The 14,870-nt window shown below is 52.9% G+C and overlaps 1 protein-coding gene across 2 annotated transcripts in view; it reads left to right on the forward strand.

Moving 5' to 3' along the window:
* Positions 1–14,870, forward strand: part of COL4A2 (collagen type IV alpha 2 chain) — a 158,695-nt gene that overhangs the window by 100,738 nt on the left and 43,087 nt on the right. For both annotated transcript variants that reach the window (XR_011259529.1, XM_069602009.1), the window contains exons 5-13: positions 4,971–5,105; positions 5,219–5,263; positions 7,464–7,580; positions 9,057–9,128; positions 9,466–9,501; positions 9,605–9,667; positions 11,395–11,430; positions 13,848–13,889; positions 14,718–14,816. Coding sequence is in view for 1 of the 2 variants with exons in the window: in XM_069602009.1 (XP_069458110.1) it covers positions 4,971–5,105; positions 5,219–5,263; positions 7,464–7,580; positions 9,057–9,128; positions 9,466–9,501; positions 9,605–9,667; positions 11,395–11,430; positions 13,848–13,889; positions 14,718–14,816 (645 nt within the window). In the remaining variant the exon portion in view is untranslated. The remainder of the gene's footprint in view (positions 1–4,970; positions 5,106–5,218; positions 5,264–7,463; positions 7,581–9,056; positions 9,129–9,465; positions 9,502–9,604; positions 9,668–11,394; positions 11,431–13,847; positions 13,890–14,717; positions 14,817–14,870) is intronic.

Raw genomic sequence — 14,870 nt, forward strand, 5'->3', positions numbered from 1 at the left:
AGTGCCCAGCGTGTCCCTTCTTGGATTTATCACTGGAGCCTGAGACCAACACAGTTCAATTAGAAATATCAGATTTCCCTCTGCCCAGCTCAGGAAGCCTGACCTTGTTTCTGAGGTGCAATCTCGTGCATAAGAGAGTTTTCTCACTTGAAGATAGCCTGCCCGGGGAACTCTGCTGAATGTCATGTGGCAGCCTGGATGGGAGGACAGTTTGGGGGAGAATGGATACGTGTGTATGGCTGAGTCCCTTCGCTGTCCACCGGAAACTATCCCAGCATTGTTAGTCAGCTATGCCCCAATGCAAAATTGAAAGTTTAAAGATAAAGAGATACCAGCCTTCGCCCACGTGGGGAGGAGGGCCGGGTCGGGCAGTGGTTCGCAGACCTCACAGTGCAAGGAGTCCTCCCAGGATCACATCAGTGCCGCCCCAGGGCAGGGCTGAGACTCCGCAGTTCCCGCGAGTTCTCAGGTGATGCGGATGAGGCTCCCGAGCTCTCTTGGAGCAGTAAGGGTGTCATGGAAGATGGAATCCACCCCAGATCTAAATGCATCCGTCATCCCTAACCCTGACTCCCCAGACCCCCATTACCTCCCCTCTCAAGCGGGGGTGACGCCGACTTTGCGCAGTTGTCCTGGGGGTAAAATGGGAGGAACCGTTTGTTGAAAGCTTTCACAGGGCTCCATTCCGGAGGACGGAGGATTTCAAGATCCTCTCATTATCGCTTGTACTCTTGCCTGGAAAATCCCATGGACAGAGGAGCCTGGTAGGCTGCAGTCCATGGGGTCGCTAAGAGTCGGGCATGACTGAGTGACTTCACTTTCACTTTTCACTTTCCACTTTCATGCATTGGAGAAGGAAATGGCAACCCACTCCAATGTTCTTGCCTGGAGAATCCCAGGGACGGGGGAGCCTGGTGGGCTGCCGTCTCTGGGGTCGCACAGAGTCGGACACGGCTGCAGCGGCTCAGCAGCAGCAGCAGCAGCAGGAGGTGATACATCAGCAGAAATCAGGTCTCGGGCGGACAGGGCCAGAGCCCACGGGCTCACGGCTCCTCGCCAGGTGTCTGCTGGCTTTTGAGAAGTACTTTGTGGAAATACTTTCATCAAGTATTTTGTGGAAATGTTAGGAGTTTTAGAAGTTTATGCAAAGACCTTTAAGTTACAGTCCTACCCTTTCTGGGGTACTTTTTATTTTTAATATCACTTGTCACTAGAGGAAAGGATGAGGTGGAAATAGCTTTTCCGATCGGGACCTGCCATCTGAGGCTGGAAGCTGATAAGGACGACGATCAGGACGGAGGGGGACCCTTTCTGTTACTGGTCCCTCCAGCCGCTCTCTGCAGACCCCCCAGGTGCTCTGGGCACAGGCTCCCCTCGGGGGATCTTACCCATGGAGACCAAAGCACGCACACCCAGGGCTCGGACCCTGACACAGCGTCCTTTCAGCCCCAGCCTCGCAGGGTGTGCAGTGAAGGGCTGGAACCGTCCTGGGGTTCCATCCTGGAGGCCGAGGGATAATTCAGATCCCGTCCAGGCTCTTCCTGGCCTTTCCCCATTCTTCTTCAGAATGACACTGGTTCACGCCCTCTAGGCTTTATTTTTTAAAAAAAATAGAAAATAACAATTGACGGCGGGATTGTAGAGAAGTTTAGGGTCCTCACACGTTGCTCGTAAGAATGTGAAATGAGCCAGGGATCACAGCCTGGCAGCTCCTTAAGCCTTTAGAGTTACCACGTGATACAGCTGGTCCACTCCCAAGTAACAGGCCCGAAAGGACGGAACGCAGGACTCAGGAGAGCTGGGGGTGCACATCCACATGTTTGTCCACAACAACCTAGTTTATCCGCACAATGGAACCTTATTCAGCCATAAACTTGAAGTGGTGACCGAAGCTGTGGCGTGGACGAACTTCAAAACCCTTGTATTAAGAAGCCAGACGTGAAAGGTCATGTGTCATACGTATGATTCCACTGATGGGAAATACCCAGAGTGGGCAAATCCCGCAGACACCGAAAGCGGAAGGGTGGGTACCAGAGGCTGGAGGCGGCCGTGGGGCTGGGGGTGGTGGGAGTGGATTCTCTGGGGAGATGAAGGTCTTTTGGAAGAGATAGAAGTGGTGGACTGGGGCACTGAATGTGCCAGAAGCCGCTTTACAGCGGAGACTTTTGTGGTTTGGGAATTTCGCCTTAATAAAAAGAACAAAGTGACAGCGTATCCCAGAAAAGAGTAGACTGGAGTTTTATTCCCAAAGCCAGACTTCCCGTCAGAGAAGCCAAGGGTAAGAAGTGACGCCGCTGGTCCCCCCATCAAAGGGAGCCGGGAACAGCTAACAAGCACGAGACAGAGATGCTTCTCGATAAGAGGCCTGTTCTCCATCTGCGTTAACGGTTTGTGCTGGACAGTCATCCTCGGATAGAGACGTGGTTTATGGACCATAAAAAAATATCAGTGCAGAGGAGGATCCATGGGTCCCCAAGGCTGCTCCCTGAGAACACTAACAAACAGTAGCCTCCGAGGGTTACGGGGCTTGCAGGCTTAGAGGCTTGTGGTCACAAACAAGACAGAAACAAGCGTAGCTGAGGAAGAGCCATAAAAATCTGAGTCAAAGTGTTTGTGTCCCCAAACCGCCGACAGATGTGGCGTCCCGAAGCCCCGGGCGTCAGACAGGGACGCCACGTGTCCAGGGCCCGGCTGGCCACACAGTCCTCCTGACGCCTGTCTCACCTTCTCCAGACATTCAAGCACGCCGGCTTCGCGGCTCCACGCCATGCTTGCAGTCAAGCTACTCCAGGGGAGCACTGGCTGGATTCTGCACCGCGTATGGGGCGAGCAGAGAACCCGCCATCTGTGAAACGCTGACCCAGCCCTGAGGGGCGCCCAGGCTCCCCGTTATCTGAGGACACGGGGCCCCAAGCCTCAGGGCTCATCTCAGCCGCCAAACTCCATCTTAGTGTCCATCTGCATCCTCCACCCCAAAAAGCCGCTTCCCCGCTCGCCTCCACGCCCAGGCCGGCACCTGCAGGGTGGGGCAGCGTGGGGGCGGTGAGGCCACCACAAGCAGGGTCCCCCACGCCCTTCCTCCCCCGCCCGGTCCCGTGTGAACGCCGCGCCGCCAGCTGCATCTGAAGCCGCTCGCTTCCCCCCAGCTCTGTGCAGTGTTAAGGACAGATTATAAACTTCTGCCCGCATAGACAAACGCCTTAGCAGCACAGTTTATACAAGAAAGGCTTTTTGCAGGCTATAAAAGAGAAGTCTAGAAATAATGGCTCAGTACCCCCTCACTCTAAAGACAAGACGGGCATTTGAAATGCGAGAGTGAATGAGGCCCGGAGAGAAAGGGTCTGTGGGATGAAGCAACAGCAGAATCCTTCCTTTAAGAAATCAAGTCAGAGTTGTTGGGGTTTGGTTTTGTCTTGTCACTTTTTTCGGTTTGGGCGAACCTGGGACGTTCTCTAAAATAGAACTGTGATGCATAAGTTAGTTCCAATAACAAGAAAGCTGGAACCCCTTTTCAATCTTTCCGTTTTGATTGTGGTAAAATGTACGCAGCATGAAATGTACCGGCCTGACCATTTTTGCCCAGTCTCGTGGCCTTAAGCGCATTTATGTTTTATCCAGTCATGACCACCATTGTCTCCAGAGCTCTTTCACCTTCCCAAACTGAGGGTCTGTCCCCATTAAACCCTAACTGCCCACTCCCCTCCCCCAGTCCCCGGTCACCCCTCTGGGACTTTCCATCTCTACGAATGTGACTCCTCTAGGGACCCCATGTTAGCGGGCTCATTTCACTCAGTATGTGTCCTCAGGGTCCATCCGTGCTGTGGCCTGGGTCAGAATTTCCTGCCCCTTTAAGGTGAAGAAGAGTCCGTTGTTTGGACAGACCGCGTCGTGCTTAACCGTCATCCATCCATGGGCACCTCCGCCTTTGACAGTTGTGGAAAATGCTCCCACGAACGTGGGTGCAGACGTGATCCGTCCAGATCTCTGCTTCCCACCCTTCTGAGTGTGGTCGCAGAAGCGGGACTGCTGGGTCGCGGGTGATTCTCAGCTCCGTCTCTGAGGCACCTCCGTGCCGTTTGCCCCAACGGCCGCGCCATTTCCATTCCCTGAAACAGAGCAGCTTCTCCAAATTCCTGCCAACACATAATTTCGTCTTTCCTTTTTTTAAAATAATAGCCATCCTAAGGGATATGCAAGGGCTTCCCAGGTGACTCAGGGGTAAAAAATCTGCCTGCCAACACGGGAGACAGGGGTTTGACCCCTGGGCCGGGACGTTCCCCAGGAGGAGGAAATGGCAGTCCACCCAGGGATTCTTGCCTGGGAAATCCCATGGACAGGGGAGCCTGGTGGGCTACAGTCTATGAGGTCTCGAAAAGAGCTGGACACGATTTGGTGACGGAACAGCAGCAGCAATGGTTTGGATGTACGTTTCATGCATTTCAGAGACTTTTATTTTTTCTCTGTATGAGTATGTGTGCATTCTGTGTGTGTCTGTGTGTGTGTGTGTGTGTGTGCAGGATGGGAGACTGTCTAACCACTTAAACATCTGGGGGTCACGGTGATACCTGGGTGCTAGTTGCGTCTCCATGCCTATTGTGTGCATTATATGAGGCAGAGAGGCTCTCAGGAATTTGTCTGGCACCTTCGTTTATACTGAAAGGACTTTTTTTTATTTTAAGTCAATTGATTCTTTCATGCCAACCCAATGTTAGCATTTCACAATAACTTCACTTTAGTACTCGAGGATAACTTTTGTCTCACATGTAGTATTTCCCCCATTTGAACTCTGTTACTTTCTCAGCCAGGAATCACTGTGTGGCTCTCGTGGAAGAAGATGGTGATTTATACAGAGTGCTCTCTGAAGAGTATAGCTCTTTAAGCATGAAAAGTATAGTTTCAAAAGCAGCATGATTGGAGACATTCACGCATGGTTGTGAATCCTGGACACTGACCGGGTATTGTTCCCACAGGGCCAGCCAGGACCGGTGGGCCCCCAGGGGTACACCGGGCCCCCTGGGCTACAGGGGTTCCCCGGACTGCAAGGCCGCAAAGGAGACAAGGGCGAAAGGGGGGCCCCCGGGATCACAGGCCCGAAGGGAGACGTGGTGCGTATGGAGCTGGGGTGCTGCTCTCGCGGGGTGGAGGGGGCGGTGTCGAGGGGGTGGTGTCGAGGGGGCGGTGTCCTGGCCTTCGTTAAGTCTGTTTGCCTTCTTTACAGGGACCAAGAGGTGTTTCGGGATTCCCTGGCGCCGACGGAATTCCCGTAAGTTCTCCATAAGACTAAAATTTCAAAGCACCATATATGGGCAAAACCACCTGTTTATGATGCCCAGACACACATCTAACGAGTCCCCCTTAACTGTCTGTAACAACACACCTGTGGGGCTATGTGTGCGTTTTAAAACGTTTTCCCCTGCAACCCAGTCATCTCTTGCACAAGCTGCTTCGTTTGCACATGGTCTTCTGGACTTGGCATGGCAGCTACTGTGCTAAAACTGGGGTTCCCAGGACCGCAAGGCCACAGGGGTGACAAGGGCGAAAGAGGAGCCCCCTTGTTACTGGCAACAAGCAGCAGGCGGCACCGGCCGGCTGTAAGGAGCCAGTCTCACACCGTGTTTGAACTCCAGAACCACCTGAGTGGAAAGCCGTCCTGCTCAGAGCAGGGACTGCCCTGCAGTCTGTGCAGAGGCTCAGATTCCTGGTAGCAACCGTGGAGAGAAGACGAAAGGCATGCTTTGTCCATGAGAAAATCTCAGAATGCAATAAAATGTGTTTTTCTAACCTAGTTTACTTTACTTCTTGTGGCACAAGAAAATAAACAGAGCAGCCTGACTCATAGCCTCCTCCTCGGGCCCGGGGGCAGACTTCCCAGGGGCGGCTTCCTGCCCATCTCGGCCTCCGGGATATATGTGTTTATCCCACGTTCAGACCTGCTCCATCCCTCCGCAGCTGATGTTTAAGGACATCTGCCTCCAGAACTTCACGCTCATGCCAATGTCTATGCCGTGTCAGCGTGCCCATACACGCAAACACACACGTGCACCACATGTGTTATCTGTCATCATGCTCAAACACGCATGCACACACACACACACACACACACACTCCAGGCTACACAAGCGAGGCTACCACATTGCAGAAGAAAGGGGGAAGGGTATGAGTGAACAGCAGTCACAGAGAACTGCCGCTTTTCCTTAGCTCCATGCTCAAGGAGATTTTTGCAGCAGGAGGCAGAGCTAAGGAAAGGAAGCCCCCCCTCACCAAGACGTGAGACCCGCATGGCCGTGATCCCTGGCGTCCCCTGAGAGGGGCTCAAACAGATGCATCAGTGACAGCACACAGCTGTGCCTGGTTAAGGAAATAACTTGCGCATGAGTCAGAATCTTGAGAAATTGGCAGAGTTGAAGAATTTGCAGATTTCAAGGGTTAAACAAATAACCAAAGCATTTTCTTACCAGCTGCCTCCGATGAAACTGCCCATTTTTAACCTACTTTTTTTGGCCCCTTGGGATTGTCCCTTGCTGTGCTCTCCTGGAAGCAGAAGGCTGAGCTTTAGATGGAGTGGCCTTGTGGAAACGTACTGTAACTGATCAGTGTTGTGTTTCCATTGGTGTTTTTTTTCCATTTCATGCTCATTTAATGTCAGAAGCAAATATTTCTCAAACTAGGGAGGGAGTGATCACCACCTGGAGGGGTGATCATGGTAAACAGATGCCTGGTCGTTTTCTCTGGAACGCCAGGGCTGCTAAACTCGGTCTCCTCGATGCCTGAGTCTGAGAGATGCTCACACCAAGTTAACGTGAGCGCCACTGCCCTATCTGAGTACCTAATGAACACAGGGCTTGAGGGACCCGGTACTTTTAGCTGCCTAGAATCATTTACAGCGCGTTCCCACTGGCTGGCTGTGTTACACGTGGCCGTGCGTACATTCCGTGCTTCTCTCAGAGAGCTCCCACCGGTGCTCGGAGACAGCCTGGAGGGGTGGGGTGGGGTGGGGTGGGGTGGGAGGTGGGAGGGGCGTTCCAGAGGGAGGGGACATATATGCCTGTGGCTGATTCATGTTGATGTATGGCAGAAAACCAACGCGATATTTAAAGCAATTATCCTTCAATTAAAAAGAAATAAATTTTTAAAAAGAAGTCATAAGCAAAGTTGATATACAGTAAAATCTAAGAGCTGTATCATCCAGAAATAGACCCGCTTGGATGTTGAACACAAGATGGACATTTAGCTCAATAGAATTGAAATTTTCCTTTGAAGGACAAGCTCAAAATTAAGATCAGGTTGGCATGCAATTTCAAATGTCTCAGATCCAGTTTAGGAGAGTCAGGAAGGCCAAGAGCAGACCGATAATTCAGGAGGAGATGAGGAGCTCAGAGACATCTCTTCTGAGAAGGTTGAAGCAGCCTCATCCCAGTTACATGAAACCTAAGCCCCAAACTCAATGGCTTGTCTATTTCCAGGGCCATCCCGGGCAAGGCGGACCCAGAGGACCTCCAGGGTATGATGGCTGCAACGGGACCATGGGCGACTCGGGCTACGCAGGACCCCCGGGCCCCGGCGGCTTCCTCGGGCCCCGCGTGAGTACTAGCAGCGCTCAGCCTGCTCCGCTGGTCGGCTCCACAGTCTGGGTGGTGGAAATGCAGGAAAGATCTTGCTTTCGGGAGGGCCCGCCGAGGACCCCCTTGAGAAACTGCCTTAGGGAAGGTCTCTCAGGAGGGTGGGCTGCTTCCTGCCTGTTGGGGGTGGGGGAAGCAAGCATGTGCCGAGACCACCTTTCCACCCCAGAAACGGTGGCTGCCCACCCTCGGTTAGCAGTCAGGATGAAGCACACTTCTGCTGCTGAGGTTTCTTGACAACATCTAGGCGTGTTGGACTCAGAGAGCTCCATTTCCCCTTTGTCCTTTGTGTGTTAAATAGAAGGTAATGAGTTTGTCTCCCAAGCATACCATCACTTCCTCCCATTCAAATAGCAAGAATAATAGTGGAATCGAGGAACTAAAATTTTAAAAAGCTTAAACCTTGAACAGACTTCTCTGTTAGTAATCATTTTATTAGATTCTAACATCCTTTGTGACATGGAAAAACAGTTTTGTTCTCCAGGATATACAAGGTAGACTTTACTTTTCTTAATGGAAGAACTTTCATATAATGATCTATGTCATGACCTCATTTATTTTTTAGGGTCTGTGCAAACAATCTTTTTTGATAATATGTTGTTACCTTATAGCAATATATTCCAAATTCAGGGTTAAACTAACACTTTCTGGCAAAACTTTTTACTTAAAAAGCATTTTAAGGTGAGGGAAGGGCAGCAGTAACGATCTTCATTGCATGTCCCTGAAGCTGACCGATTTCTGCTTGTCTTCACACCTCTGCCCTCCAGCTCCCCATTTGCCAGCTGTTTCTATTTCATGTGATTCAGCTTATCAGTAAGCCACACTCTGCTCTATTCTGATATCGTAGCTTTCGTCATCATTGAGTATATCCATCACTTTAAAATACAGGTTTTATATGTAGATATGAAAAGGCCTGTGTACTTATGTACCTGTGTATCATACCATGTACCTGGGCTGGCCAAGAAGCTCACTCAGATGTCACGGAAAGCCCAAACCACCTTTTTGGCCAATGCAATATACTGACACAATCCCGTTTTTAACGGATGACCCAGAATCTCTCCCGCAAACAGTACTGCAGAGTGTAGGTGTCGATATTTTAGCATGCGAACGCAAAGAAGACACAGAATAGCATTGTTACAAAGAGTGGGGACAGTTTGGGAGAGGAAAGTATTCGTTTGCTGAACCTCTACTTGGGTTTCTGCAAATCAAATCCTATCGAATATTTCTCTTTTAACTTTAAGAAAGATGCTGTTGGGTAAATATGAAGGTAGAAGTCTCACCTCGCGGTTAAGGTAGAGTTGCATGTTCAGAATAGTCTCGTTTGCCTATAGAACAGCTGGGCGTCGCCCAGGAGAGGGGGCAGGCAGTGACTCCAAGCGCGTCACTACGCTGAAGGCCGTTTGTGTTTTTCTCTCTATGCCGCATGCGCGCATTTAGGGGCCCCAAGGACCGAAAGGGCAGAAAGGCGAGCCCTACGCTCTGTCCTCAGAGGACCGCGACAAATACAGGGTAAGTCTGCAGAGACGGGGCATGACCAAGCCCCCGTGTACACTCCCCAGTAACAGTGACCTCTGAGTCGAGTGGGGGGACGCATAGTGTCTGCAAGCCAGAATCTCCACTGATTTCAAGGTCCTCTCACTGGCCTCCAGGCTGTCGGCCGTCTTACACTAACTGCGGGCTGCCCTCCTATACTCAACGACAGCACAGCTGTCTGCGTAATTAGCATCACCGAGTCCTTAGACAGCGGGTGTGTTCTATATGCTTATTTCCAACACTGAAGAAAAATGCAACCAAGTCCACAGGTTCTTAAAAGCTGAAACTCTTGAAACTCTTTCTTCTCAATTAGGGGGAACCTGGAGAGCCTGGACTGGTCGGCTTGCAGGTAAGCATTGCTTTTGTTAGAGAAGAGACCCGGCGGAACCTGAAGGGCTCTGGGCTCCACCCCTCCTGCCTCCCTAACCGCCTTCTCCGTTGCCTGTCCGTAGGGGCCTCCCGGCCGCCCTGGGCCCGTGGGACAGATGGGTCCGGTTGGAGCCCCAGGAAGACCGGTAAGTTCCAGGCTCACGTGCTCGCCCTTGCGGGTTTAGAACATCCTCCGAGATGCAGGCTGCATGGACGCTGGTGGAGGCCTCACAGCGTGCCTGATGCACGTGGTTGCCAAGACCACCCAGGCCGTCCCTTGTCCCCGCTGCTGCCATCAAGGTTGAGAGTGAAGACTCAATGCCAGCTAGGTCAGATTTTGACCTGGAGCCCTTCCAGACAGGCACACGCTCTCCCAGCCCCACAGCTGACCAGCTGACAGGGGCCCGTCATCCCGAGCAAAGCAGACCAGTGCCCTGCAGGTCCATAAGGAGGGAATGGGCTCTGCTGGCGAGGCCTCAGAGCGGGGGTAACGCACCTGGGCACAGCCACCATGACAGGTGAGATACTGGACATCAGTTAACCCAGTGACCCTCGGGCGCCAGCTGAGTGGCGGTCTACAGGTGTCCCCTCCTCCTGCTTGTCTAAGCAGGAGCGAGGCCTGGCAGCCAAACCCCTGGCTGGAGGAGGGCCTGCCCGAGGAGGGAGAGCCCCAGGCCTGGCCGCCTCGGATCCTTCCCGCTACACAGGGGCCGGGAGGTGAATGGGCTCCTGCAAAGTGCCCAACTCTCTCCTTTATTAATAAGACAAACAGGCCTTAACTTACTCAGGGAGAGCTTGTGGCCGCAGGGGAGAGAGTCCTTCTCACAGAACACCACGCCCCGAGATTGAGGCGGCCGTGGACGGGGTCGTGGGACCCGCGTCTCGGCCGATGCAGAGAGGCAGCGGACATGTGTGTGCCTGAGGGCAGGTCCGTCACACCAGCAGCGGGGATGGGAGTGCTCGTCGCTTCCCTCAGACCGCTGATAATAATCGCAACAGTCGGTCACGTCTCTACGAAGCACAGTTCTCCGGGGCCGTGCTGGTCTTTTTCCCCAGCAGCCCTCCGGCCGTGAGATTTGGCTGAAGGGAAGGAGACGGGCTCGTGTTTCGAGATGTTCTCAGCCCTTGTACACAAGCAGCCACCCGTTTACAGAACGCGGGCCATGGGGTCGGGGTGGGGGGTCCCCTGTTTTACTCACACAGTTCTGGGAAATAAACAGCAGGGTGCTCCCCACCTCCTCGAGCCAAGGTGCCAGCCTCCGGGTCTTCACATGAACCACTGAGGCCTCCCACGGCCCCCTGCCCCTCCACCTGTTCTGTGTCACCACACCTGGCTCTTCTAAAGCACGTGTCAAGCTCTCACCCTCGGTGTGGCGTTGGCGGGCACTGCTCTGCAGGAGCACGAGGTGATCCCAGCAGGTGGATTCCCAGCCCCGCCGAGGGGCCAGACGTAGATTAACTCTGTGTGTGCTTGCCTGCCGGCCCAGCAGCGCGAAGTGTGAGACGGTACCGGGTGCAGGGACGCACGGGAGGCCAGCAGGGGCCGTCTCTGGAGGAACGGGGCCCGGGGCCTCGTGGAGGGAGCAGGGCCAGCGTGTGCAGGACCCGGGTCAGGTCAAAAGCCTGAGCTCAGAAAAGCAAACCAGGAGCAGCTGTACCCGGGCAGCCAGCGGACCCTGAGAACCAGGCCCGACCCCCCGTCCTCCGCCCTCCAGCCCCGCGTCCCTGCTGAGATGAGTGCGCCGGAAGGCTCTTCACATCCTCCCCGGTGTGCCGAACACACAGCGGACAGCTTTCCCAGGGCTCCCGAGCTGATGTCATCTGGGTCCTGGGATAAAGAAAACAGCTGAGAGATTTCTTTGTGTTTGTGCAGGGACCACCCGGACCCCCTGGACCCAAAGGACAGCCAGTAAGTTACTGGGGGCGCGGTGGGTGAGGGGGAGGGAACCAGGGCCTCGCATGTTGCTGCGTCTCCTTCTTGACCGTGGAACTACCTGGCTGACAAGTACATCGTTTGTCTCATGAGGAGGACTGTATGTAGAGTTATAAGGCAAGGCTCTAAACTCCAAGAGTAAATCCATGCGTGAAGTCATTAAGTAAGTGGATGCGTGGAAAGACTTCTTGTCTGCAAACCACACAGCATTCCTGTGGCCGCATGAAAGTCCATCCGGTGAATGCATGATTAGAAATGTAGAGCACGTCGGGGACAACCCCTGCTCACCCACTGCGTGCTCTCTCACGAGATGGGACAAGACAGAGCTGGAGTTGTGCGGGGAGCCGATGGCCTTCTTCCTACCTGGGTGCAGGTGGGCCCTCCCAGAGCGTGCTGTCAGCCTCTGGGGGTGTATTCAGGGAGCTTCAAGCCAGGCTCTGGCCCAACACTGTCCTCTTTCCATCAGAGAAAGACGATTCAGTGGGCTGGAGTACCGCAAAGTCGGTGGCTTGTTAGGAACGTGGGCAGAATTCGGGTTTAATGTGACCTGGGAAAGTTAAACAAATGTCCAGGACAAGCCGTAGGAGGCTGGCGAGGGATGTATTTGGTCAAATCCCAACGTGAGTCAGAAATACTGGGCTACCGTTAGGAACATTTCAGAACCACTCTGTGGCCTGCGTAAAGCCAAGGACGTTTCCCTGGCCCGCCCATTCCCAGGCCTACCCTGCAGAAACCCCATCTCCCTGCCGCCCGGGGACCTCAGCTGTCACCACCCCAACCCCAGCTCCCATCATCTCTGACTCAGCTTCCGGCTGCGGCTGGAGCTCGTTAAGGCTTCTGCCCACCCGCCCCCCTCACCCGGCTCCCCGCCGTCCGTCCGCCCAGGGCAGGCTGGGAACGGTCCAGAGCCAAGAGACACGGATGTAGGACGAGGCGGGGAGCCCCGGGGTCGCCTCAGATCCCCACTTGGCTGCAGCACAAACAGCCCCAGCCCTCCAGCAGGTCACTTCCTGGTGCCCTGGACACCGGCTCGCGAGGCAGGGGGATGTCAGGGTCCCAAGCAGATCTCATTCTCATTTCGCCTGGCTGCGTCTCTGTGCTTTGATTTCAGCTCCCCAGCCAGGTGGGAAGGAAGCAAAGAGAAAGCAAAAGTTAATGAAAGGCTTTGTTTCTGTTTGTGGAAACTCGGCATCAGAGGCAGGGGGCTGTGCGGTGTGGAGATCAGGTGGGCCCCACGGGACCCCGCGTCTCGGCGGGGATAGCAGCCCCAGGAAGGCAGCAGAGCCGTGGGCAGTCAGAGGACATGGGCCTTCCTGAGCTGTGCGTGGTTTGTCCCGCGGCCCACCTGGCGGGCGGTCAGCCCTCCCACGCACGCATGGATGCTCCTGTCATTAAACTGTCAAATACTCGCCAGGGCGCCTTCCCGGCCTGCCTCTGAAGCAGGAAGGGTGATGAAAAGTTTGGCTAAACCCAAAGAACACCATCATTAAGAGAATTAGGACATCTTTCTGTGACATTTAGGATTATTTTACCAAAATGAGAAAGCCTGAGGCAGAGGAGAGTATGAATCACGGTCCTCAGATTGGGATCCCAGGCAGGAAACAGCTATGCTCCGAGCCCAGAGAGGCCAGAACCCAAGGAGACACTCTGAGACCCCGACCTGTAGAGTCGGAAGACCTGGGATCTGACCTGAGCTCCATCACCTGTTCGCCGTGAGGCTTCGGCCCGAGGAGATGACACTCTCCCCATTGGTGATGTCCAGACTCACCGTGGAGTCCAGGGGACTGCGGGAGAGGTAGCAGTCAGTTAGCAGGGGCCCTGGACTGTCGAAGCCCGGGGCCGCAAGGAGGAAATCACTAACAGTCAGCTTCTTGGTCATCAGCATTAAGCAGTAAAATATATAGGTGATATGAGCAAGTGGCAACGTGTCCCCAGGGGTGACAAACAACTCTTAGCCCACTGCTTTTCAGGTTCTGCTCAAAGTACAAAATACAAATTCTTTAAAAGCAGAGCTTTATTAAAACACTAGTATATTGTTTTTATGAACCCAAAATTTTTGTGACTTAAGGTTTCGTGTTAGTGAATGCTCAGAGCACAACATGAGGGGCCACTTCCTGCAACTGGTACAGCGTCACAATTTGCTCCTGTTCATTTTATGTGGTATCTGGACTCAGACTTTCATTCCACCATTTATATACGGAAATAGAAAAAGAAAAGGCGTGTCTTTTCCTCCTGTGTTAATTCGTTCCTGGGAGCTGAAGCCAGAATATTAGGAAGGGTAGTTGTCCAGTGATGTTGCAAATACATACGTATTAGGTTTCTTTTTCTAAAAAAATACTTTTATTTCACTGCAATCGTTGACTTTGAACTTACAGAAGCCATCTGTCTTTCAGGGCAACCGAGGACTTGGTTTTTATGGAGAAAAAGGCGAAAAGGTAAAGGAAACTTACTAGACTGAGTTAGGAACACTGGCAGCTCGTCCTAAAGTTTTATGCTCCGTTTTGTGCTTTATCTTGAGGTCCTCTGCAAACACCCCGTGTGAAAGGGAACAGCCATTGTGAAGTGTCAGGTGGCCAGGCAGGCTCCAGTGGTGGTTAGGATCTGTAAGACGGGGCTCTTCCAGACCCAGGGGTTGACTCGCGCCTCTTCCGTCTCCTGCAGTGGCAGGTGGATTCTTTATGTCTAGTGACGCCTGGGACGCCCGTTCCGATTTATGTCTTGACTACCAGTCTTAGAAAGCAGTAGCATAATACGCAGCAAGAACCACCGAAGCATTTGGCACACAGACCGAATAACTTCCTTGTACAGAAATCCATCGTAAGGAGATAATTCCACAGAAGCCAATGCTGCCGCAAATTGTGACCAAGCTAAACAGCTTAGATGCCTAAATTCTAAAAGATCATTAATGCAAGTGGAAATCAAGTAATTTTACCTTACTATCATTTTATTCTATATGATGTTTTTACGTCTTTAAAAATGTTTCATATTGGGGTACAGCCGATTAGCAATGTTGTGGTCATTTCAGGTGGGCAGCAAAGGGACTCAGCCATACGTATGCATGTATCCATTCTCCCCTAAACCCCGCTGCCATCCAGGCTTATATACGACTTTTATCTTATGATTGTAACGCTACTAAAATCGATGTACGTGTGATAAGTAATACGCAAAGACGGAAGCAGCAGTATGCAGTGGGATTGTGCTTTTATTCGGCCTCGATCGTGTCCTTCGATCTAAAGACAATTGCTTTGCTAAACCATTTACAGGGAGACATGGGGCTGCAGGGACCCGGCGGGATTCCACCAGACAACGGTTACGTCGAGAAGCCCACGCCGGGATACGAGCTTCTCCCAGAGCAGTATAAGGTAAAGGGGCTGCGGCAAGATGGCCGTGTTCCCATCAGAACCGACAGGAGGAGG

Source organism: Ovis canadensis, chromosome 10 (genome assembly GCF_042477335.2).
Source record: "Ovis canadensis isolate MfBH-ARS-UI-01 breed Bighorn chromosome 10, ARS-UI_OviCan_v2, whole genome shotgun sequence".
In the NCBI taxonomy this organism is placed as follows: Eukaryota; Metazoa; Chordata; class Mammalia; order Artiodactyla; family Bovidae; genus Ovis; species Ovis canadensis.